The sequence below is a fragment of the Calidris pugnax genome, unplaced genomic scaffold (genome assembly GCF_001431845.1).
Source record: "Calidris pugnax isolate Ruff unplaced genomic scaffold, ASM143184v1 scaffold18, whole genome shotgun sequence".
Taxonomy (NCBI): Eukaryota; Metazoa; Chordata; class Aves; order Charadriiformes; family Scolopacidae; genus Calidris; species Calidris pugnax.
Genome location: NW_015090812.1, coordinates 11,518,294 through 11,545,523, shown reverse-complemented (window position 1 = coordinate 11,545,523; position 27,230 = coordinate 11,518,294). Strand labels below are relative to the sequence as shown.

The 27,230-nt window shown below is 35.6% G+C and overlaps 1 protein-coding gene across 2 annotated transcripts in view; it reads left to right on the top strand.

The window, feature by feature from the left end:
- Positions 1-27,230, top strand: part of ZZZ3 (zinc finger, ZZ-type containing 3) — a 59,950-nt gene that overhangs the window by 11,491 nt on the left and 21,229 nt on the right. For both annotated transcript variants that reach the window (XM_014939164.1, XM_014939165.1), the window contains exons 2-3: positions 14,989-15,145; positions 17,581-19,142. In XM_014939164.1, the coding sequence (XP_014794650.1) occupies positions 17,632-19,142 (1,511 nt within the window). In that variant the 5' untranslated portion in view covers positions 14,989-15,145; positions 17,581-17,631. The remainder of the gene's footprint in view (positions 1-14,988; positions 15,146-17,580; positions 19,143-27,230) is intronic.

Sequence of the window (27,230 nt, the reverse complement as noted above, 5' to 3'; positions counted from 1 at the left end):
TCAGTCAAATACTTACAGAGTAGTGATATTTTAATAAAATTATTTCAGTGATTGCAGAAAAAAATACCCCTCTACTCTGATAATAGTCTAGAGGTGATACAAATTGATGGCTCTTGATTTCACCACTGTCTTGTGTCAGAGTTGTAGAAGGATCTCACAAAACTGAATGAATGGGTGATAAAATAGAAACAGAAACTCATTTTCAGAAATGTGAAGTAACTTGTGAGAATAAAATAACTTTATGCAAAAAAACCCAACCTTGACTTCAAATCAGCTGTTACAGCTCAGGAGAGTGTTCTGACAGACGTTTCTGTAAAAACATCAATTCAGTTTTCACTAGCTGTCAAAAGAAGTAAATAGTGTTGAGTATTATTAGAAAGGGGTCATAACATAAAACATTACTATTCTATGGTAAAAATCCATGACATACATAGGCCATGCTTTGAATTTGATTATCTAACACTGATCTCTCTGCTAGACTTGGTACAGAAACAGGCAACAAGATTAATCAAAGGTTTGGGATAGCTTCTCTGTGCAGAACACCGAGGAGATAAGGGAAATAAAATATCCATTAATTCTGGGAGTGTACAGCAAAGGTCCTCAGGTCTGCCGTGCCATACATGGTCAGTGCATTTCAGTGCTTTCTGTGTTTGTAGATACAGTGAAACTAATTTTTGAAGATATGGGGTGGGGGTGGGAGGGTGGTGTATGTATTTGTTTGCTCCTTCTGTCTTGATAGAAAGGAATGTGCTTAATTGCTTATTGCTTTAGGAGAGATAATATATCATTGAGTTATGAGGGCTTTGTATACCCAAGATACAGTGAAGGCTGTTTAGGTTCTATATTCTTACTGTATTTATTTTTTTTTCTTTTATAGCTACAGCATTATGCTGTGTGTAATACAGTTGTTCATAGCTGAATAATTTCATATTTTTATACAGAAATCTTTTATGTTCTCTAAGAGAACTGACAATCAGTTATTTTTTTATAATATTTTTAAAAAAGGTTAAGCAGTTTTATAGATGGCATGTAAATTACGTTTGGCAAGTTAATCCTTAATACTTGATGTCAGCTCTTCAGTGGTGTTAAGGAGTAAGTATAGCACTTGGTTAGACACGGCACTGTTAAGTTCCTTAGAATGGTTTGAAAAAGACCTGTGACTTAGAAAGGGTCAGTAAGGCTTTTTAGGACATCACTAGCAAACTCTAAATGATTTATTATTTTAAAAAGCTATAGTCTTCTGCTTGATGTCTTTATAAATGCGAATGTGCTTACAACTGTCAAAGTGAATGAATGTGATTTCTAACTTTGTAACTGCTTTTATTGATTATTTTCAAATTCAAGAGAAATATAAATATTCTAAACTGTATCTGGCAAACTCAGAAAGCTGCAGGTCAAATTGTTTTTGAACTTGTACGAAATAAACATTAGGAGTAATTGGATCTGTACAAGTGAATATTTGTATATGTATAACCGAATGAGGGATAAAAATCAGAAAAAAATAATGCATTTTACATTATATTTGTGTAAGTCAGTATATAAGTCCATAATAAATAACTTAGCCGTATAGTCTAAGCTTTATGTAATTTCTTCAAATCAGAAGTTTTTAAATGTGTTGTCACTTGATACAGTGTGTGGGCAATCGGTGTGCATTTCAGAGGCAAGGCCCGTGCCTGTGGAGAGCGAGAGCTTAACTGCAAGTGCAGATTTTGTACTGCTGCGGTGGGTGAGCCGCTGAGGAGACTCTGAACTCTGGCAATCTGCTCATGCTTGCTTAGGATAGGTATGGAAATTATATAATTCACACTCTCTGACCCAGCTTCTGGCAGCTCCTTCCTGTTGCCTGAATCTGTGATAAAATGTGCTGAAGGTAGACAGTAGCTCTCTTTTCCTTTGTTCTTGTGCTTTGAGAAATTCTCTAGTGGCTGAACCTGGAACTTGAATAGCCTTTTTATGTTTCTTCAGTCCTTTTACCTGCTGTTACAGGGTAATTGCAAGGAATGATGGAATGAGCATCTCAGTTTATTTTTGGAAATAGTTATTATTAAGAATTTTAGATCCTGTAGACAGACATATTTTTATATAAAAGGTTAAGTGCTCTAATTTTTATTTTATTAAAATATGGTCATAGTTTACACTATTATTGAATTAATAACTGATGTAAAATCAGTGGAATATTACTGTAGTAAAGCCTATTGTCTTGAGACAAGGAGTGAAATTTAAGACTGTCAGAAATTACTTCAGTTTCAGAAAATTAAAATGAGAAAAGGCAAGATGCTATTTAAAACCTTGAAGTCTCATGTGTTCTATTAGGGTAGATAAAACTGCAATCATATACGTAGATTACTAGTACTAAGTGTATCCCTTTGAAACATTTGACATTATAGTTGAATAGGCATACTTTGTTTATGCAATAGGTTTCCATCATTGATAGTACCATGGATTTTATTTTTTTTTTCTTTTCCTGGAAAAATGTACATAGGCAAAGTCATAAAAACTGAAGCTGAAGGGGGAGGTCTGAATAAAACACAAAAATTTTATTCTGCCAAAAAAAACACCAAACCAGTTGAAAGCAGTAAGGATAAAGAGTTAAAACTGAAGTTGCTGTGAGAGTTGCATTGGCTATCTAACCTCGAAGCCTTTCCTTTTTGCCAGGTTATAGGTCTTTATACCCATTTGTAAAATGAAAAACTTAGAATTCTCTTTTATAAACACATCAGTGGGATAGCTTGAATGCTAAAAATTTATGGGAGCTCAAGGGAAGACGGGGAAAATTAATGGAAGAGAAATCCGTTGAAGTTTAGTAAATAGACAGAAATCACATATGACTTCAGAGGACCGTAAGCTAAAAATAGTTGTAAGCTGGAAAGGTGTTGTGTACAGCAGCTCTTCCCTAGCCATCTGCTTATGGCTGCTGTTGGAGACAAAGTGCTGACTAGATAGACCTTTGGTCTGACTCAGTATGAGTAAAGAGGTTTGAAATTAGTAACGTTTAAAATAATTGATTTGCTTTAAAATTAATGAGGAAGAAAATGGGTAGTCAATGAACATACCTTGAGTGTATATGTGCATAGGTGTCAGGTATGCTCATGTGCTTAGGCGGTAGTGGGTAAGTCCCTTTTGTTCTGTAAATGTAGTGCAGTATCTCAGTATCTGGAGCATGGAACATGTTTAGAAAGTGCTTGATAAAGTGTTCAGCAAGTGGGAAGGGATAATAGAATCAGAAGGAATTTTTCGCTTTGTAGGCAGTCTTTCATTTTATGCTTGAACAGCGAGCATAGTTTTGAAATTAAATTGTCTTATGTAGGTGCAGGAAATCATAAACAGAGTATTGCAAAATAAAAGAGCCCTGAAGAACAATAATAATCAAAACAAAATACCTGGGTATTCCTGATATCGCAAAACTGAGTAAAGGAAGCAAAAAGAAAGCATACAGAGAGTAAACTATGATTGTATTTCTGCAAAGTGTTGACAGGTTAATGGTGGGCTTAGAGTAAACAGTGCAAAAACACAGAAATGCCTCAAAATGCATTTTAAATCTACAAAATATGTATATTCAACAAGTTAATAAGATACCCGGAGAAAAAAAAGCTGATGCGTAGTTGTACTGTGTGAAAAGTTTTACTCTTCTGGTTGAATCTTTCAAGATAATTAATTTGTGACTTCTAAAGATTAAAAAAGTGTGAATCAGACAGGTCTGAGCTTTTTTTGTGCCAAGGGCTGTAGAAACCGTGAAATTGATGAGCAAGCCTGCATCTAGATGAAAAGCTTAAGTGGAGCAAGCCTTGAGATTATTTATCAGTGGTCACAAGACAAGCAAAGGCCTGTAGTTACAGTACAAAAAAAAAAAAACCAAACAACTCTTCTGGGTTTTTTACAGAGTCATAATGGCTTTTTATGCAAAAGTGTTCAAACAAAAAAAATATGTTCATGTTGAAAAAGTAAGCAGTAACTAAAAGGCTGAGATTTTAAATGTAAATGCAGGCCAGACAGAGCTTTCTTTGTATTTTCAGTTGGTACTGTAAGCACAGGCAAAGCAGAACATAGAAAACCCAGGAAATTAAATGCAGAGTGTTGTTTATCAGTGAGTGTACTGGCCTACAAAGACTGTCTGAGCAGAGCAAGAGAAGAAAGCAAAGTAGCAATCAAGCAAAACAAAATTACACACGATGCAGTCATAGTCCTATTTGAATTATAGATATTAGAGTAAAAAAAGGAAAATAGACTACCATTTTACTGTTAAATCAAGGAAATTCTGACCAGTTTTCCTGTCTGGAATTAGTTGAATGTAGACAGAAGCAGCTAGTTAAACTAGTTAACTACTAGTTAAACTGGGACCACTCATAATAAAGTTTGGGGTTTTTTAAAATCAAGGCCTCTATTACCAGTAGGCATGCTGTAATTAAAAGGAAAAGGTATCCGATAATGTTCATATTGAAAGCTGTGCCCAGAGGCAGGACAGCAATCAAACAGAAAGCGGATGGTTGCTGCTACTTTAAGAGTTTTTAAAAAATGCAGTTGCTAATACACTTAAAACACCCTCAATACTTCAGGAATCCAAGTGGACTGAAATATGCATAATGGTCTTTTATTCAGAACACAGACTGAAAAAAGAATGAGAATATCACACTATAGAGGGGCATGAAACCTCTTCACTTAACGAGCTTAGTGTCAGTTGCAGCGCAGAATTTGGAAAGTATCTAAGAATAAATTGTAAGACTTTGTAAGTGCTGATATCTGCTGTTCTGTCAGGATGCCCAAGCACTAGGTGATTTCTGTCTGCCTTCAAGTACTCCTGGGGAGACGGGTTCATCATCCAGTTCACAGAACAGGAATGTACTCAAAACTGCTTTGAAAGACTATCTGCAGAGACAAAACTATCCTGTGTGGCTAAATGTAGCCAGCAGTTGTGCTGAGTATTAGAGCAAACATCAGAAAGAGACACTAAAAATAAACAATATCCTGTATGGAAGGCTGGAACAAAAAGTAGGAATGGTTCTTTTTGCCACAAATCACTTTTTTGAGAACTGCAACAGTGTGGAGGTTCTAGCATAGAGGTATATATCAGTGAAACATTTCATCAACTGTAGTATCTCAAGCTGTTTCTGCAGAAAATGGATGTTCTTCTGCTTGCTGTGTGCCACTGACTGGAGTCGGTATAACAAAGTCAGTTGCACTGTACAATTTTATTCATATATCAAAGTCAATCATAACACAGCCACATGAACATTTAAAAGAGACTCTTAAAAATAACTGCCAATCAAAAAGCAACATAAGGCAAGTAATTTACAGTTGGATTCTATGATTTTAAGGGTCTTTTCCAATGTAAAGTATTCTGTGATTCTGTAGTAGCAGGCTATTACAGTATTTAAATTCAAGGGTAAAGCATAGTTTGTCCTTATAAGCTAGTCTGGTACTTTCCAGAGCCCCTGGCATGTGATAACACATCTGTTTGGTTTCATGGTGAGCTGTGCTACAATTGCACCTTCAGTATCAGCTCATGTGGCAAGGGAGGCCTGTAATTTTGGGAGCATGAAAATGCGTCCTGTCAGAAGACACAGCAGGGCCACAGCATCGCTTTGGCCTTTCTTTTATTCTTTTATTCATAGGTGCCAGGATAGTTCTGGATTCTGCCCCCCTATGCACTCCTTCCATTCTGTCCAGAATGTGTTTTAAGCATTTAATTTAGATCTAATCTTTAGTTTAGGCAAGAAAAGGTGTCCCTCTCTTTATTTGCTGTTATCACTGAGTAACATTTGAACCTCTTGGCCAACTTAGCAACCCCCCTGAATTTAGCTGGGGGTGAAGATCTCAGAAAAGAGCTTGGAGCTTTCCTGAAAGTTGGATCCCTCTTTTTAAGGAGGATTCCAGTTTGAGCCCAGCAGTTACCTGCTATACATGGTTTGCTAGCAGTCCAGTCAGTGCATGTACAGGTTGGAATTAGCCACAGTATCCTTGAGTTTGGACATAGCCAGAGGGAGGAACATAAAGCTTTTTCAAAATGTTGGAAGTGAGGTGGGATGTCTGGCAGAACTGTTGTCTTTTGGACTTGTTGTCTTTAGGACTACAAAGCTGTACAGTACTAGTTTTGCCAGTCAGCTTATAGAATAACATGCTTATCTCCTAGATTGACTCAAAAGCATTATCAGATGGAAAGAAGTGGTTAAAACATTTTTCATTAATGGAAAAACATCTTCCTTCTCTTTTTTTTTTTCTTAATTTCTTTGCGGACAGAGGGGATGTTTTAAATTTTCATGAAAAATTGAGAACAAAACCATTTTAATTCTGATACAACACTGTAAATATTTTATAGGAAACATTGCATGCCTCCTGCTCCTGTTTTCCAAAATCTCTGGTTTGATCCTTATCTTAGTACCTATGCAACAGCACTTTTAAGCACAGCCCATGCAGAATACCTGGTTGTGTGTGTGTAATACTGACCTATCATCACATGTCAGTGTTTGTCATTATGATAGCTGCCTGAGGCTTATATAACTCTTGCTTTAATTTTGCATATTAGGTAAGGTGAGGCACTGGAACAGGGAAGTTGTGGATGCCCCATCCCTGGAGGTTTTCAGGACCAGGCTGGATGGGGCTTTGAGCAACCTGGTCTAGTGAGAGGTGTCCCAGCCCATGACAGCGGGGTTGCAACTAGATGGTCTTTAAAGTCCCTTCCAACCCAACCCATTCTATGATTCTGTGATATGAAAAAGTATATTAATTGTCGTATTTCAAATACATGCATTAGAAAATAGTCTGTGATAAAAACCTATTCTGTACAGTATTTCATGCAGTGTGTACATTACATCGGTTGGACTCGATGATCTTGAAGGTCCCTTCCAACCTAGATGATTCTATGATTACAGTGGACTTCATAGAGTAGCATGTTGGCAATCACTGTTCTGAAAGTAAGTCAGGTAGAGTAGATATTTCCAGTGTAATACACTACAAAAATGAACAGCCTGTTTTTTCTTGGGGCTTTTAAGAAGGAAAGGAGCACTGTTCTTCTTCATCACCTTCCTTTTAATCTGTAAGCTGTTGGCAGGGTTATCAAGTACTTGATGACGCCTTACAACTGCAGCCTACCTGTAGGAAAAAATAAATGTCTTTTTATGCTTGGTACTTTCTGCATATTGCAATAATAACTTCATTAGGAAATAAATAATATTTTTCCTATTTATTTGTGTAAAACTATATTCTAGCTGTGATCAAGAGGTTAAATACTATTTGAGTCTATTCTGTTAGAATAACATTTTGATAAATGGTTACTGTAATCAAGTTAGTGTAATTAATTTTATAATGAGCTTTTCAAGAACCTGTATCATTTCATGTATCTCAAAGATTTTAGTCACATGTTTTAGTAATCCTGCACAGGAGATGTTCTTTGGATAACAGCAAAGCTATTTAGCAGCTGAATGGTTTCACATGAAAAGCACATTATAATTTAGAGTGGGACTTTCACTTAGGATGGGTGGGGTGGGTAAGTGGGGTGCGAAGAATATAGAGTGATGGCCAATATGTGGGGTTAAGTGTGATTTTTTTGAAGTGGAACATGAAAGTTATTTATGTAGTCTGGTTTTAGTTTTCTTGGTAAGTTGGTTGCATCAGACAACAGTTATTTTATTGACTGATTAGTTAGTTCACTAAGAGTGTTCAAGTGAGGCTTTAGTGTCTTTAGTTAAGGCTTACTGTCTTTATTCACGCTAAATGCAATTTGTATTAAATGATGTCACAGTAATTGATCCTTTTTTGCATTTTTCTAATACGATTAAGCAGGACTAGGTACTGTGTTGAAGTGTGGAATGTAGTTACTGTTCCTAGGGCTTTGGTACCACTTTCCAAAGTTCACATCTTCATGTTAGTTTCTGGCCACATGATCCTTGTGCTGCAGCACATTGTTCTTTAGTATGACCCACAGAAAAAAATTGATCAATCTGGACTCATTTGAAAAGAAAAAAAAAAGTGGTATTTCCATCTTGGACCTATTTGTAGATTCATTTTGTACTATAGTTCCAGAAGTACTTGTGTTGACAGAGTTGTCACAGGTATTTGTGACAGATAATTGGGGTGGGTGCTGCAGTGATGTGTATAGATTAGTTGTGACTAGGTAAGATCCCAGATTCTGCCTGCCTGCTTCTTCCAGTTATTCTCAGTTCCAGTTTCCCACTTTCACAGTTACTTTCTGTCTTCTAGCAGTTCTTCAGGATTTCCAGTCTATCTCTTTCTCCAGTCATTGTCCACTGACTTCGGTGCTCTCCTTACCTATCCGTTTGTGTTCAGCATTCCCCTTAACCTGCCTTCACCACAGCTCCACCAGGATTTTTGTTCTCAGACAAATGCTTCTCCATGCCAAATTCCAACTTTTTACTCCAAAACACGGAGGTAGAAAAACTTACTGAAGAAAGTCAGATGTGTCTTAGGCAGTAAGAGGATTTAAAAAAATATATCCGTATTTGTGCACAGAAATGAGTAATTATTTTGACTGAGATTTGAAAGGAGAGGCAGCAGGGTGGGAATATCAGTCTGAGGCAGATGCTTCAATGTGTGATTTCAGCGCAAACTCTAATTTGGCCAAGATATAAGAAACTGAAAACAGTTTGGGGTTTGTATCTAAGGAAAAGGAATTCATTAAGTGTGGTTACTTTTTTAGAGTTTTGCTTTATAGCTACACTTGTATAATTGATATGTAGTTATATATGAAGTAACATTGCAACCTGATCTTTGAAAGTTTGGCTGGAAAAAGGGTGTGATGCCTCTATTGTACCCATCTGCTCAATAAATGCCCTAATGTAGGTAGCTCAGAAGAATGAGAAGTTTCAGTGCAGTCACCCGGTTTGATAAGCTGCTGCTGACTGGAAGGGATACAAAGGAACAGATGTGCATTACTAGTCATTGTCATGTAACTTGCTGGTTTGACCTTTTTCTTTATTTTGTGGTTTTAGAGGAGAGGTCAATGTAAGACAATGATGGAGAGGAGGAGGTTAAGCTCTTGTTTGTTTTTACACATCCTATTATTGAAGTATCAGGTTCAGTTTACTCAGGTACTCTTCCCATTGCTTTTTTTTTTTCATGGAAAAAACTAGAAACAATTTTTCCATAAGATGATTATTTCTAAAGATACTTTTTTTCCCCACTTCTTATGTAAGAATAGGTATGTCTGGCCTGGTGAACCCATCTATTTTAAGGAAGAAAAGATGCGTATTGAACTATCCATTACAGTTTTTTGCCAGTTTTAGTGGTTTTTGTAGAGTGTGTCTCTGCTATTTTGGAGTGGTACGACTGAACGGTTGATAATTTTTTTCCTAGTGTTCTAAATTTTTCTTTATTTCATCTTGCTCTCCTTATATAAAAGAGAAACTAAATATAAGTAGTCCCATTCTGACAAACTGTATTTTGACCATATGTAGTATAATCTTACTGTATCAGAGATAGCTAAAATCTGAGAGTAATTCCAGTACATGGGGCCTCGTAACGTTTATTTATTTTTACTTCTATTGCATTTAAACTTTCATTATAGCTTTAAGCTGCTTATTGTTATGCATTATTTCAACTAAGATCTTTGTAATGTCTTTTGGTGGGGGTTATTTCTGCAATTTGAAAGTATTGCTTATTTTGATGTAATGTAAAATCAGAAACATATAATGCCTTCCCCAGAAAACTAATTTCTTGCTAATGTAGTTATGCTAAGCTCAGTATGTGTGGGAAGAGATGCTGGCGTACTCTAGATGTGATAGACTAGTGAATATAATTTGTTAAATGGAATTCATCCCTAATATAGTCATATCATTTTGCTACAAAGTGATGTGCTTTATATGTGGAGATAAACCAACGTCCCGATAATTTGATGTCTGTGCAGGTTCTCTTCTGTCTAAAGATGCTAATTTTTTGTCTTGGGCAAATGCTTCTGTAAGGGATTAGATTCTGGTTACATAAATAGCTTCTGCAGTCTTCATTTTATATGATAAACTTTCCATTTTAAAAAATGTACTGTTTTAAATAGCATACTACTGCTCTGCAGAGAATTTAAGAATTGCTGTTTTATACCACAGAGATACACCGGTTTTATTTATGAGTTTAAGTCATCTAGGAATATTCTTTTCTTTGGAGATACACATAAGCAGTATTATGCATGCTTAAAATGTATAAAGTCTAATTGGTTTTTTTCTATGTCACTGAAATAATGTGGTCTGGAGTGTATAGCTGATAAGAAGAAAGATAATGGTGTAATGATCAGGATGTCTCTAGGCAATCGGAACACAAAAGCTTATTCAAGATACCTTTAGTATAATTCTCTGTGGAAAATGCAAAACCAGAAGATGTAATTTCTCCCCCATGCCAGGGGCCATCGCATGAAACATATACAGGGTTCTGCCAGCAATTAAATGTTGCATGCATGCATGCTAGTGTATGGATGAAGTAATTGGTTAAATACTTACAGCATGCTCATAATGGAAGGTAACGACAAACAGGAGATTCATGATAAATGTTATGCTTTTTCTTTGCAAAACCACTTTAATGTAGAAGACTGAGTTACAGATACAGGATCAGGTCAAAGTCAGGTTTTATCAGCTCTGATTGATTCTTGGGAGGAGTGAAATTTAGAAAGAGGCTTGAGAAAAGCTAATTTTGGCCATCGGTTTTGTATCTGCACTGAGATAGACCAGTAGCAAGTTCCTAGTGAACTGCTGTTTCCTGAAATGTAAACAGTGGCCAGTGGCTCAGAGTGGTTTCTGAGAGATCCTGAAAGAAGCAGACAATGTTTATAGGTTCAGAAATACGGCAGACTTGGCTGTATTCTTATGTAAAAGTCACAGTTCTTTTAATCAAGTTATATTAAGTGCATTGTAATAGCAGTCTAGAAAGCCATTAGGTCAATGGAAGCACAATTTCAAAATTAAAGAAACAGTCTGGGGTGAGGGATAGAACAACTGAATATACGTTGTCAAACTAGCTAAATTATGCACAGTTTTATACTCTGAAATCACACCATATTATTGTCATTGATACACGTTTGTTTTGATTTGTTTTCTTTCCCAGAAAATGTTCTCCTTTTGGGTATTAGAAAGATGTACATAAAAGTGGTGTTTCTTCTGAAGTGTTACAATTTGAAAAGGATAATGTAAACTCTGACACAGATTTTTAAAAGAATAAAATACAGAGTTTTAATAAAGGAATATACATTAAAGACTCCCAAGTTCTGATGACAGAAATAAGTATGATCAAAGAGTCTTATGACTGAATTAAAACATTCTGCAATATTCCTTTCAGCCAGAGGCAGGTACGGTCCTGCAGAAAGAAAATGGAACAAGAGAGGGCAATTATATATATGTGTCACATTTGGTCTGGTAAATAGTAACCACACCAATAACAGATACTGTTTCTGAAATGATCTTGGGATTTACTTCAGTATGGGACTAGAGAGTGCTACTGCTGTCGGATATCCATAGTTGCAATATCTGAACACTGGAAAAAGTTCTAACCTTTATCACCATGCAGTATTACTGAGCATGAATGGAAACTGATCATTAGATGAGACTCAGAAGAACAAGAAGACGTATGGTTTTCACCTCATATAAGGTGATAATTTGTTATACTCAAGATAAGATGAACAAAATATTATCCTTTCTAGCATTGAACAGTTGTGGAAGGCTGTAGTAATTGTCTATTTTCATAAGGTAGTGACACCAAATCACTATTGGTTGTAAGAGTATCTTCCCTCTTTGTCCCCCAAATACACTTTTTTTTGGTTTCTTTTAATATTGTATGTAATGTTAATATATCCATCATAAGTACCATATATAAAAAGCACCACCACACAATTATAGTAGAGGCTTTTGTTGCTTTACTGCTTTCAGATCCCACATGCTGTTACACCCAGTATGTTCATATATTTACCTCTTTTCTTTATTATTTCTTCTCTAGCATAGGGCCGCATTGAACAAACTTTTAACTATGTACATGTTTCTTAATTCTTTGGGTTCCTTTAAACAATCAACTTGTTTCCCAGATACCCAGTACTGGCTTTACGCAGTGAAGAAATCAGTTATTCTGTAAAAAGCACCACCACACAATTATAGTAGAGGCTTTTGTTGCTTTACTGCTTTCAGATCCCACATGCTGTTACACCCAGTATGTTCATATATTTACCTCTTTTCTTTATTATTTCTTCTCTAGCATAGGGCCGCATTGAACAAACTTTTAACTATGTACATGTTTCTTAATTCTTTGGGTTCCTTTAAACAATCAACTTGTTTCCCAGATACCCAGTACTGGCTTAACCCAGTGAAGAAATCAGTTATTCTGCACAGAATCATAGAATAGTTAGAGTTGGAAGGGACCTTAAAGATCGTCTAGTTCCAACCCCCCTGCTGTCGGCAGGGATGCTTTCCATTAGACCAGGCATATTTAGGAAGGAGTTTCCTGATTCTGCTGTCTTTAACTATTGGTTTCCATCTCTGTGTAAATTTGTTTCCTCTGTTGCTAGAGGTTATCGCACACAGCTCAACATTCACTAGCTTTGCTAAATAAGCTTCTGGTTAAGTTAAATAAAAATTCTAGCATAATTGTATGACTATGGTGTTTATCAGTAGAGTCCGCCTAAAGCTATATAACACTGAGGGTTCTCAAATGCTAAAAACTCCATGAAACTCCATCCTATGCTGTCATCAAATTCTTGATTTTATATAAGATGTGTCGACAATTTCTGTGAGCAGTCGAATTCCAAGTCTCACTATGAAGTTCCATACTGACTAATCCATACTGACTAATGTATGACCGTAACATAAGGTTTCACAGCATCAACACTCACAACACTGACTTTTTACACAGGTCCTTCCATAAGAGACAAATTCTTGCTTTAAAGAGTCCTTCCATAACAGACAAATTTCTTACTTTAAAGCTTTGTCTCTGTCTGTGTTATATTCTGCTTTCACCTCTAACTTTTTCATTTTTAGTGGGCTTTGCAAACCAGACCATGTTGTTTCTTTTCAGTTGGTTCTTTCTCTTTAGACTTTGAGTCTTTATTGCAATATTCTCTTTATTAAATGTTGATGTGGTTCCCTGAAGAATGGCTTAGACCTAAAAGCATATTTATTTTCCCTTGCGCTCCTTATTCCAACTCATAAATACCTTCTAAAACGAATGGTGTCCAAAACATTAAATTACTCTTCCACTGAATTTCTCTGCCATGGATGATGTGGTTGTTCTAGGTGAAAAAAATTCTAACTGCTTATGAAATGTAAAGAAATAATAGTTTCTTTTCAAGATAATTTTCCCAAGGAAACTTCTGGAAGAAATTATTTAATTATTCACTTGGTAAGCTTTTGTGAATGTTGTTTTCTAGTTTTTAAGCAGTAATTGAGGAGCAGTGATTTCTGTGTATCCTGATTAAAGTTTCCATTTTTTTTTAATTCTTTTTTTTCCCCACTAAACAAAAAATTCTGAGTGCCCCTCCCCGCCCCCCCAGCTTTGTTTCTCCTCTTGTGATACTTACACATTCTTTTTGCTGTGTCTAAAGTGCTCTTGCTTTCCCCAAATGCAACTAGGCACAGCAGGGTTTGTGTCTTTCCTGCTGCGAGTAAAATAGGGTTGTTTTAGGGGAAAGAAGATTAGGGGACATAAAGTGTACAATCTGAGGAAAGAGTGGCATTACTATTTCCACCATTCCCGAAACAAGTAGCACGCCAAAGTCACTTGATATTGGAGCTCTTTATGGAGTTCCTCTCTCACTGTTTCTAGTTCCATTCCTGGTACGGCTCAGTAGCAACTGTTCTTTTTTGCTCATTCCTTTCATTCTTTTATCTCTTGCATTTTTCCTTGCCTACTTGTTTTTCCATTCTTTGTTTGTCTTTTATTATGACAGTTCTCTGCTGTTTGTTAAATTAAGAAACTCCACTGAATAATTGAAATCTAATTTGATTTAGTTATCCATATAATAGAATTTATGATACTTATGTAACCTCATTGTAGAAATACCTTTCATTATTGAATTTTACTTTAACTCAACATTAATCTCTTCTCTTATTTGGCTCAGTTTATATTTTGAATTGTCAACTTAATGGGGAATTCATTCTCTGCTCTTACTTATGATTCCATACTGCTAAACTGAAAATATAGAAGACAATTTCCAAAGATTTTGGAATTATATGATCTAAGTATAATAACTGTGTAGAAAGGAAAATGTGGAGAAACCTGTCAGCTTGTGTTTTGCGTCATAGAGTTTTTGAATCATCAATATGAAAATAAGTTCGCTTCTATGAAGAAATACGAAGACAGATTCAGTAGTCACTATTCTATAGTGATTTATGGTGCCTTCATAGAAGTAGATAAATTAAACATGATTCCTGGTACGTTTTCTCAACTAAGAGTTGTTGGGCATTGACACTGATGCCCAAACTCTGGAGACAACTGAAAGTATTGTGTGGCTTTGGATCTATAGATTTATTTCTGTCTTTCAATATGAAAATGGGTTCACTTCCACTACAGACAAGGTAGTACACGTTGTTTTCCCTGGGTGAAGAATAGGTTTAATGTGAAACGCTGGAAAGCGTTTTATTCCTGTTGTATAGAGGAAGGTTATTCAGGGATTTGGAGCCAATATAAGTTTTGAGTTCTGCTCAGTTGATTAAAATTAAATAGCAAAATAATTGTTTTTCACTGTGTATCTAATGATAAAATATATTTGACAATGCATTTCACAATTCATTAATTGTAGTAATATCGCTCACTACTTGTTTTCTTGTATCTTTTCAAGTATCTTCTGAGGTTTGAACACCCCAACACGTAAGACTGTTGTGAATTCGTTTTCTTGCACATCTTTAGTGTGGTACAGTGGATCACTTAAAAATAGCCAAGAAAGATATTTTACGTTTGAAGCCTAAATTAGCATTTCACATTCTTAATAAGCCTTACTCTTTATGTGTCCTGTTTTATTATTTTTAATGAAATAATTTAAATGTTTTATTGATGCCGTTGTCTTTTTCTCAACAGTTTTCAAATTCTTGTTGATGTGATGGTGTAATATAGTAAAAAGGCGTTTGGATTACGTCATGGATATCAGCAATGCCGATTGATATAATTTGAGTGGTGCAGTGAGAGCCTGCTCTATGAAATGTCAAAAGTTTATATTTCTTCTAGTTTTGCAATGGTAAGTGTTTAACATTTTGTACTAAGTAAATAATAACTTTTTAACTTGTTATGTAAGGTGTATTTCTTTAGAAAGTAACATACCAGTAAATCAGTAAAATTTTCTGTCTTTATCCTGTTGAGTTCAGTAGTAGTTACTCACCGAAGTGTACATTGGAATTTGGTTTAATATATTTTATTGGTATGCATTTGAGATGTCATTTACTTATCCTTAATGTGTGCTAGCCTTAATTAGAACAACCTAGGTGAAATGGAATATCTAAATGACCCTGTTTTTTGGGGGGGGTTCAATCCCAAATGAGATCACTCTTCAGAAGGTATTGAGCTTGTGTGTAAAAGGGGGATTATACAGGCAAGTTTATCCATGTGGAAAATAGGTGTAAACAGCCATTATAGACAACACACAGTTACATGTTTGTTTTTTTTCTCTCTTCAGCTCAACTACTGATGTTTTTCCAATTTGCAGTTTGTTGTATTATTTATATTTTCTCATAAGACAGAGTTCATTGGACATCTCACCTTTGTCCTGCATCGTTACTTTCAAATGGGCAGAGTGGAAGTTGGTACGAGAGCAGTTCTTTACCTCTATTTCCAGGAATACGAACAGTGCACCTTTTTAGGCATTCATGTACGGCAGCAGGAATAACTAACAAGCAGGAGGGTTGTAGCAGCACAAATACAGTGCAGTTTTGAAAACATTTGAAACTTCCACTTTGTAATTGCCTTTTCTTAATTATGCAGAATGATGTGCTGTCTTATACAGTTGTATCTAGAGCTATACCAAGCAATATTTTTAGAATACATTAATAAATACAACTTGCATTGTGAATACCTAAACAGGCAATATAGTAATTACTCTTAATTGTCAAACAGAATTGTATTGCTTAAGAGATGTACTGGTCTTGTCCGTTGTCTCTTTTCTGCTCTAGGACCATCTGACACCCAAATAGTAGATTTGTGAGAATTTATGTTCTTTTTTGATACGTTCTTTTGTCCTCTCCTTTGCTGAAGATAGAAAACACCTATTGAAACAGTTTTCCTCCATTTGTCATTTCGAGCCTTTCTAAATAACATGCAAAAGGTTTGATTCCATATTTAACATTTTAAGTCTTCACATTGTATGTCAGTTGAACAGGTTTGTAAAATCTGGAATTTGGCTAGATGGAAAAGGGAACGAATGCCATTATGTACAAATGTGAATCTATTCATTGTCATGGGTATTATGACAGGTTTGTGGTGATACGCAGTTTGACACATTGAATTTTTAAAGATGAAATGAATAGAATGATAAGACTGAACTGATTTCTATTAAATATGCTATTTTGAGATTGGGCAAGTCGACTACTCCTACGTTTCACCCTCACAACTGAAATACAGACACTCTCAAACTGGTTATTTTCAGCTTAGCTTTGAGTCTTAGCTTTCCTTAAGTCGGATGTAGGTGATGATTCATCTCACCACTGTATGAAAAGTTTTAAAATTAAGAAGGCTTGGGAAACACTCTTGCAGTACCTCAGAGGAGGTTATTGAGAAGAGAGCCAGGCTTTTTGTTGGCATAAATGATGCGAAAATAGGGAAGGCCCCACCTGGGTCTAAGTGTAAGGACAATTAAACACTAAAACAGGTTCCCCAGAGAAGTTGTGGAATATCTGTACCTGGAGATTTTTCCAGACCCAGCTGGTCAATATCCTGTGTAACTAAATCTGAATTTAGTCTCTATGTTCATTTGGGCAGTGTTGGATTAGATTGCCTCCCAAAGTCCTTTCCAACTTGAATGATCTTATGATTCTGATTCAGGCATTTTGGTTTAGTTCATTTTTACTATTAATGACTATAACTATTTTTTACTGGTGGGATTTTGTTGTTTTTTTCTTTTAATCCACTTTTAAATTAGAATTGCAATTCTGTTTTGTTACTTATGAGTAATTCATTTTTAAGCAACAAGTGCAAGCAAATACAATATTAATGGTTTCCTTCTTAGTATGTGAAACCATATAACTGGAAACTGTGGGATATTAAGAATGTGATTTGATACCTCTCATTTGACCATACATAATCGATTGGTATTATTGTTTGTGATTTGATACCTCTCATTTGACCATACAAACAATAATACCAATCGATTATGTAATATGTACAATACATAAATATAACATATTTTATTATTTGGAGCCTAACTGTAACATTCCAGCCTTACATAAATATGGGCAACATTCACACAAGTACTAAAGCCAGAACAACCACATACACTAAGTCAGCTACTTTGTAGCTTAGGTGGAAAACTTTTTTAATGTCCTAAGGCAGTACCGCAGAAATTGTATAGGTATATTCGGTTTTGCTATAGATACATTTGTGACAATATATTTTTCAGATTTGCTATGTCTCTAGGTGTTCTTTAAATATTTTTTCTGACTGTTTTTTTACATTTTATTGAAGGTTTCCCAATGAGTGGATCATGATGAACATACTTTAGGGACTTGCCATAGTATGGCTGCTTCTCGATCTACTCGTGTTACAAGATCTACAGTGGGTTTAAATGGTTTGGATGAAAACTTTTGTGGTAGAACATTAAGAAACCGTAGTATTGCTCATCCAGAGGAAGTGTCACCCCATCCTCAAATACGGTCAAGGTCACCAAAGAAGAGGCCAGAGTCTGTGCAAACTCAGAAGGGAAGTAACGGTGGAAGAACTACTGATTTGAAACAACAAAGTGCTCGGGAATCATGGGTGAGCCCTAGAAAGAGAGGGTTGTCTACTTCAGAAAAAGATAATGTTGATAAACAAACTGTGGAAAACTGTGAAAAAAAACAAGCAGAACCTGTTTCACCGGTTTTGAAAAGAATTAAGCGCTGTCTACGTTCAGAGGCACCGAACAGTTCAGAAGAAGACTTGCCTACTAAAACAGAGAAGGAATCATTGGAGCATAAAAGCTTAGTGTCGGACAATGATGCAGTCTCCACAGGGACTAAGCGAGCTTGTCGATGTCTTATATTGGATGATTGTGACAAAAGGGAAGTTAAAAAGGTGAATGTCTGTGCAGAAGGATTTAATAATTCTGCAATAGTTGACGAGATCGCAGGTTATCAGACTGTCAATGGAGTTGGTGAGAGAGACTCAAATTCTCTTAACTGTGATGACTGTCAGCTTGATGGGAACACTAAGCAAAACAGTGCTGGTTCCTGTATGCCCAAGGACAAAACGGTAGCAGAAAATGGAAACTCATTTGCCCATTCTTCATTGTTGCTTAACAGCAGCAAGGAGGACAGTGTTGTAGACCATTATGTGCCTTGCACAAACTCTCAAGAACAGGTAAAGTTAGAGGACCACAAAATAATAAATGACTGCTTGCCTGAGGAGCATGCTAATCAGGCAGACGAGCCAGCTACAGGGTCCTTTTCTGAAATCCAGTCATCTTTATTAAGGGATTCGGAGGAGGAGGTAGATGTTGTAGGAGATAGTAGTGCCTCTAAGGAACAGTGTGCTGAAAACACCAATAGCAACCCGAATACTCATCATGACAGTGCATCAATCTCAGGTGAACCTGAACCACATTCTTCAGTGCTGGACTGTGTTTCAGCTCAAATGACATCTATGTCGGAACTTCAAGAACACAGATACACGTTGAGAACTTCACCACGAAGGGCTGCCCCTGCCAGAAGTAGCCCTACTAAAAATAACTCTCCTTGTAGAGAAAACGGACAGGTTGAGGAAAATAATCTTAGTCCCACTGAAAAGAATGTACCTGTAGGTATTAATAGTATCAATGGATCTCCCAAAAAGTCTGAAGAAATTAAACAGAATGAAAAAGAGAGAAATTGTAATACGGGAGATCATGGGAGTGATGGACTAAGAAAGCCACTTTCTGAGGGTAGACTTGTTGCTGGATATGTACCATCTGCCAAAGAGAGTGCCAACATCCACACTGCAGAGGATGATGAGGAAGAGCCTGATGTGTATTACTTTGAATCAGATCATGTGGCATTGAAACACAACAAAGAGTATGTGTAACTATGGTAACCATGAATTCTGCTTTTGTTTCTTACCAAAAGTATATAAATTAATACATATTTAAAGTACTTTCACAAAAATTTAAGTGCTTTATAATTTTCATACTCTTCAGTCTTCATTTTTCTTCCTTGTTGCTACCCCAAACAAAATTAAACTCTATTTAATATGCAGTATGGTACAGCAATGTGGTTTATACATTCCTAGCAATATGAATTCTTTAGACAGAGATTGGGTGGGTTTTTTTAAGACACGTCTATTACCTCTTTTTTTTAAACAAACTATCTGGAAACAAAACCAAAGGAATTAATTAGAGTTCAGCTATTTATCAGCATACCCAGTAGGCACAGCACTAACAGCTTATGAAATTGTCATTCTGTTATACATAAAATTTAAGGTTAGATACCTATTTTCGGAGTTTCACGGGAAAAACAGTATTGTGATAAATTGATCAAATGCAGCAATCGAGAATTTTCTTCAAATTATGTCTACATTGCTGTTGATATTCATTAAATGTAAATATATATATGTTCTAATTATTAGCAAAGAACACTAACTTGGTTTTATATTTACCATCTGAATGTCTGTAAGTAGAACTGTGATAATCATACATTTGTGGTAACTGTGAAAGAGATTCTTGAAACAAAAGGGCAATTTTCTTAGCGAAGAGAGTTTACATGGAAAAAAATTGTCTTCAAAGGATAGATTGGGCCACAGGTTTTATTGCACAGTCTTTGTAAAGCTGTTTTGACTTCTGCGTTTTGCTGTTTAGTAGATGTTCTACATTTTGTTGTGAGTACTGAAAGGCCCAATGCAGATGATCAGTTTGCTTCATATGAAGTTAAACCCCTGCTAGTAGTTTCTGTAAATAATCACAGCACAATTATTGTGAATGTGGGGTACAAGGTACAGATGACTGTTTAATCCTGCAGAAGTTTGACTGGGGTTTTTGATATAATAATTGCATTATTTTTATAATGAAGTTTTGATCAGTATTCGATGTGACTAAATTATTTTAATCAGACAAACTGTGATTTCAAAATAATGACCAAATATCTGCAGCTTCAGCCATCAGCCCAAAGTGTATGGACGCTCTCCTGGTAGATAGAAGATTGCTGTTTCCTAAATTATAAATGGGAAAAATGGACTGTTGTCTTTTGACATTTTTTGGATGTTCTTGTGTCTGTAAGTAGGATGACTTTACTGATCATGTTAGTATGAACGTACATTAGTGTCTTTTTTATTATCATTTATTAGGAAAAGAATGATAGCAATCATATCAGATTTCTAGATGTAGCCTCCATTTTTACTTCTTTCAAATTAAACATGTCAGAAATGCATAGTTTTTAAAAATCAGAATCTGCAGTTGAATGTTTATACTGTAAAAATAAAATTATCTTTTTCTATTCTTACAATTAAACACAGATCTAATTTGTTCTGGAAGGATTTCAGGATCATGCTCTAGCGTTAGTTTTTGAATTTACACAGTTGCTCTTGAGGATACAGCTAGTGGTTGTTCAGATTTGGCAGCCTGTTTGTGAGAGCTTCTTAGGGAGCTTTTGAAATGGCAAGTAGGACTTGGTAGCTTGCTACTAACTTGCTGCCTGAATGCAGAATTCCAAAAGAAATTGGTGGTATTTATATCCTATTTTATATTTTACTGATTTTTCATGGAAAAAAAAAAATCAAAGCTAGAATTCTCTTCTAGATCAAGAAAGAATAATTTCTACTTTTTGGAAGGGAGGCATTCTACTGAAGGTAGTGTTAGCTGGACTTTTTTTCCTTTCAAAAAATGCTGATATAGTTGGAAAGTTATGGGCAGTCTTTTTTGTTATGTTTGCAAGAAAATAAATCTAGTATTCTGATGGTTCCTCATTATAATAGGATCCTTCTAAAGAACTTAAGTCTGTATTTTGACATTTGAGTGCAGTTGTCCTTTGTCCGTAGCTTTATTGTTGAAGACTTAATCAAATGGAGTACATTACAGCCTTTTTCAAATTTTAAAAATACCAAAGTTCATTAGAGGATACTCCTAATTAATTTGTTACAGCTCTTGAATATGTCTTAATTATACCCTTCTTTAATCTCATTTTGTGCTTACTTTCTAAAATGTTGAACTAAAAAAAAATAGTGTTTTAGCAGAAATGTTTTCCCTGATTAGTCAGAGGCAAAGAATTCCAGGTTTCTCATGCTGTCAGGTAAAAGCTATTTGCTTTGTCTGTGATGTTTCTGGCTAAGCAAAATATGCTGGTTTTCTGCTGATCAGATCTTCAAACGGTGCACATCTTTGTTTTTCTGTCCTTCATCAGTTTGTGATTAAACTTGTCTTTTGGATGATTTTTTTCCTCTGGTTTATATTTCTATTCTCTTTTAAAAGCAAATTCAGAGAGGCATTAGCATCTTGGCTGGGTTGAGGAGGCGTTTCCCCAAGACGCCGTTAGTACCATTCTTTGGATGTTCCACAGTGGGGAAAAAAAGCTGTATTCCTTTGTGTTGTAGAAGCAGTTTGATATGTCTGTAAACTTATATTATTTCTTGTTATATTACATAGCTTGATGTCATACACATTCCCACTGCTGATTTTCGCTCTCCAAGAAATTACTTTAACATTGATAAAATATGAATATATGGAAACGTTCGACAGCTCTTGATAAGACTTGCTCTAAGGAAAACAACTAAATGTATATTGTGGTATTTTTGTATGAATTTTTTTGCTTTTTGAATGTTGTCGTGTTTAAACAACATTCATATATGAATATGTCTGGGAAAATGGATTATATAATAGGAAAAATAATCATCACAGAAAGCAAACTATGTGGAGTAGTATTATTCAGAGAGAAAGCTGAAATGATGGATGTTCCACAATCTCTGTAATAAAATAGATCCCTCCTACAAAGGACAGATCTGAGATCTCTAAACAGAAATTTTATCTCAACATAGACATTCATGTAGGTAATAACAGACTGATTTGGGGGCTGTATAATCATAAAGTGTTCTTAATGTTAATTTTTTATGTTATTACACACACAAGTTGAATTTTTGTGTATTATGATTCCTCCCAGAAAAATATATTTTGATGCATATTTTAGAATTTTGCTTATATATTCTAGCTCAGAAACGGTTGCATTTTCTCTTGAGATATTTTCATCAAAACTGAAGTTATTGATTTAAATCTTTTTACACTGCTTAATTTTTTATGCTGTGCTTAGTGTTCTGCATATGTCTTTTCTCAAGAGTTTCTCATATCTCTTTGCTGTGTCTTTTTATAGTTTAATTCTTTCTTACAGTGCAGTACCTTACTTAAATTTTCTATCTTATGCACCATTTTATTCATAGTACGTTTTCCCCTTTGCCCAGTGTTTCGTTTAGTGCCCTTTTTTCTTTTTTCCTTCTTCTCTACTTACTCTCTTTGGAGATTTGCAGTGTTTGGCAGGTGTTAGGTTGCATGAGGGCAAATTTTTGTATAACACTTTGCTCTGAGTTCTAGATGAAAATGCAGTTGAGGAATTGAGTTTTCAAGTCCATAGGGTGCATTTCACTGTGTATTTCTAGGAGCCTGTAAATTGTGATTACCTTTATAGGGACCACTTAAGTCTGTAGGTGAAACACAAGAAACACTGAAACACAAGAATTATGCGTGAGCACTCGCCTACAGGCATGCAGTTGCAGGAGTTCAGGACCTTGCATATTCAGTAAATAGGTATTTTCATATATCTTTGGTTTCATTTGTTACTTTATAATATTTAAAATCATAATAGCTGTACTGACATTTAAACTGAAGACAGATTAAAATGAAATATTTTAATGCATCTCTTAAAACCCAGTTTTGTGAATTCTTACCGTGGGCTGTATTGTTGCAGAGGCCTTGGAAAAAGACAGGACCATGTAGGATAATACAATGAGACTTAGTATCTAATTCACAATTCATAGTAATAATGTCTTTGGATGCACTTTTAATATTATATGAATCTGAGAAAGAAAGGAAAGATCTGTGGCATTTCCTGTGGTACAGGCTTTGTATTTTATTCAGTCATAAATGTTTCTGCCTAACGAATCAGATTAAAACAGTTCTCTATAATTCATTTATTGCACTTGACTTGTTAGAGTAGGGTCTGCTGAACCTTGCCATACCAATTATTTGACAGCTGCCTTAAACAGAATCTTCTTAAAGTGTAACTAACATAATCCTGTAGCAGGCTTTTTCACTAATGTGAACTTCTAATTTTATCTGCACCGTTTTTTCCTACACTGGGTGACAGTATTAAAAATTAAGCTATTTTTCATTAATATATTTTAAGGTAAAATCTCCGTGTCGGTATTGATGTATAGGAAGAATAAAAATATTACATCAGTTTTGTAATTTATCCCTTATGTTCAGATATGTCTCAGAATTGAGGTCAAATTCAACACACAGTATTGATTTATTTTAATGTACAGATAAGTCAGGTGATCTAACATTCCGTTGCGGTGATGTCATGTAGCTATGAGTAGCTAATGCTATAGAATAAATTATCCTCCTGTATTATTTTTAAGGACACCTTTGTCTCATTTTCCTCTGAGACATACATTTTAGTCTGAGGAGACTTTGGTTGTTTAGTTGCTTCATCTTAAGAAATAGGGAATTGATATAAATCAAGTAAATCAAGTTACTTTTTATAGCAGCAGTTTTATTCCATACTGGCACCAAGAATGTTGCAAGACAGCAATTATTTTGTAAACGTTTAACCTCTTGAGTACTATACAGAATATATCATCAACATAGAAGAATTGATGAAATCTACTTTTTTAGTGTTGAAGAACAGTAGAAGTTAATAATGTTTTTCAATGCATATATGCCATATATATTACCTTACAACGTGTTTTAATTCCTTGTTTGGTCCACACAAGAGTGTGTGGCATACAGTGATATTTTTCCTAAACTACCTATTAATGTAAAACTTAAAGATAGGGAAAATTGGTACCTTTTTTCAGAGAGTAGCTTCTACTGTCTGGTAGAGTGGTCTGTGTTCTTAATAAGTAACGAAAGATTAAATCAGCTTTAAGTAAAAATTTCATTTCATGTAGAAGTTGAATGCTGCAACTAATTCATCTGCAAAATAGAAATATAATGGAAATAAATGAGAAACTTCTGATATGAGTTTCTGATAAACAGCACTTTGGTATTGCAGATAATCGTGTTATTAAAACATGTTGTGGTAGTGTAATGGGTATAAAACTACATTTATTAATGAAATCCTTGCTATATTTTACAGCAGTGTAAAACATTAAGTATTTTGAGAATTGTATACTGCAAGCATTATTTTTTTATCATGTTTTAGAAGACGATTTCTTTTTCTAAATACTTATCAATGGAAAAGTTATAAGAGACACAAAACTATTGCAGGACTAAAGATTAAGGTTTAGTTAAGAGTCTGTTTGTAATCATGGTATCATATTTTATAATTACATGAACTGTTCAATAAACACTAAATAATACAGTTCTTAATTTGCAGAGATAATGCCTTGGGCACGCGCTGCATCTCCTTTTCTCTCTCTAGTAATAGGCTTACTCTAGGAGCCATGAAATGTCAAGTAGATTTGTCAAGTTCATTTTTCTTTCTCTGACCATAGTTACCGTGCTGTCAACCAGAGCCCAATCTAGTGAGCAGCACCAGCAAACACAGTGCAGTCCTCAGTTAAATAATGCATCCTGTGGAAAACAGCTTGATTTCTTTTGGATTTGTGTCCTTGAATTCTCCTCTCTTGTGATTTGCCTGCTACCTGCTTTTCTTTCTCTGCCTGTGCTCTCACCTCCAAGAGTTCTCTGTTGCAGCGTCCTGTCCTGGAAGAGAGAGGGTGGGCTGTGCAGCGCAGAGCTGCTTCCCTGCTTCCCTCCTGGCTGCCTCGGTGGCACGTGTGGCTGGGTGTGCGGATGGACTGACCAGAGGATGTGCAGCATAACAGTTTGCCTTTCTCTTGTGGAGACGGTAGTTACGGTCTCTCCCCCTTTCCAGCCAGTTTTCAGAGAGCATACAGGAACTCAACTTGTCTTTCCAACTTCTTTGGTCAACATGGATCAAAAATCATGGGGGAAAAATGCACAGATTTTAAAAAAAAATCCCAACCACCACTTACTATTTTTAAAACAGAAAATGTAGAAACTGGTTCTCCTGCTTGATTATTTGGAAACTTAGCTTTTTTTAGGATCCTTGTTAGTAAATTCATCTAAACTGGAAAACTAAGAATTAGTCAATAATAAAATTGGGTTTGAGGTGTAGGAAATACGAGTTGAAAAAAAATATAATCAAATACCATAGGCAATTCATGGTCCTGATTTTAAAAAAGAGGGATAACCAAAGAAAAGATTGGGTAATAATGTATTCACCCAGCACAGCTGTGGAGAGAGTAAGGCTCTGGCTGCAGTTTTGGCTATGCACACAAGGGACACTTAACCACGGTTTACCACTGGTGCTTTTGTTATACCAGTTACACCAGTGTAAAGTATGTCTGATGGGACAAGGAATAAAGTATGTTAACATAATTGCCTACTTGGTGGGGATGTACAAGTATTTTACTAAATAGTAGTAAGAACAATGATGCCACCGAGAAGACAAGTACATAGTGACTGGCATTTGCTGTGAGAATGTGCATGTCTTTCCTCTTCAATTTTAACTAACTTAGCTTGAAATGATAACTCCATTACCAGTCTTGAGTATTTGTCCTAGTCTTACATTAAGTTTTGACAGTCTCTCCATCATGAACTACAAAACTGACTGGGAGTATCTTTTAGAAAGGAATGGTACTAGCAGTACATATTAATGCTTGTTTTAGTCTCAGCAGGAAGTTCTAATCAAGATAGGGGTTTCTTTGGTACTAGAAAGTACGTATATACTATTTTGAGAGGAGGAAAGAGCCTGATATTGGGTTTCCTTTAAATTTTCTTCTTTGTAGGAATAGCCAGCTGATTTTTAATTTTCCATTGCGCATCTTTATTTTGCTTTGCATAGTTCAAGGTGAAGATGGGCTGTTGTTTTGTATAACAACTTTTGAAAGTTCTATGCTTCCTAAGACAAGGACCATCTGTGTTTGTGGTTTATTATCACAGTGAATGCTAATAAAAAAATATATTTTGCTCATTTTCTTCCTTACTTCTAACTTTTCTTCTCCTCCTTTATCCAAAAAGATTGAGTGAATAATTATCTGTATTGTTGTTAGAATATTCAGCTTCTCGTGATTGTGTATCTTGTTCTTGTAATCCAGTTATAGTCTTCAGATATTACTGTACCAAAATACTTGAGGGAATATGTTCATTTGTTCCTATGGTAAGAATATACACCTGAATAATTGGGGGGGGAGGGGGGTTCTTCTTTGGGTAATAGTGAAAACCTGCATAAACTAACGTAGGGTGAGTTGAAGGAGTTCAGTAATCCATGTTGTCAACTTTCTCAGATTGTTTTCGGAGGATTTCTATACAGTTGGTTCAGTTTCATGGTGACATGGGTTGTTCCTATTTTGTCTTTGGAAGAAAGACCTTTTTGAATGCTTGCTTTCCCCAACATCTTTTTAGAGAAGAATATCTAAGTGGAGATACTGGAGGAATCTGTGTGATATTTTTCTCTCAGTAAAGGAATTGGGACTATCCTCATTACAGATGAGAAGGGAGGAGAAGGAGTTGGGGATGTGCTGTCAGATTGTCTGTGCCCTTTGTGAGGAAAACAATTTTACTGCCATTTCCTCATGCCACTCCAAGCCTTGAAAATAGAGGAATGACAGGGACCTGTATCTTCTTCCCTATTTAACATCACTGTCCTGCAGGCAAATACTTTTCAAAAGTGCTGTTAAAGGAAGATCAGAAATACGTTAACTGGGAGAGGACTGGTGGATGGTATTTTAACCTTTCATGTTGACAAGACTGAAACAAGTTACATGTTTGTTCAGAGGCACTAAATGCTACTAAAAATTTTGAAAACTTGCTCTTGAAAACTTGAAATGCGGCTATTTGATAAAGGTGCTTTTGTACAGCTCATGTTACATCCTGCCGAGTGCGGTGGACAGCTCTTGACAAGAGCGAAGCCTCTATAGAAATAGACGAGGGCGTTCTG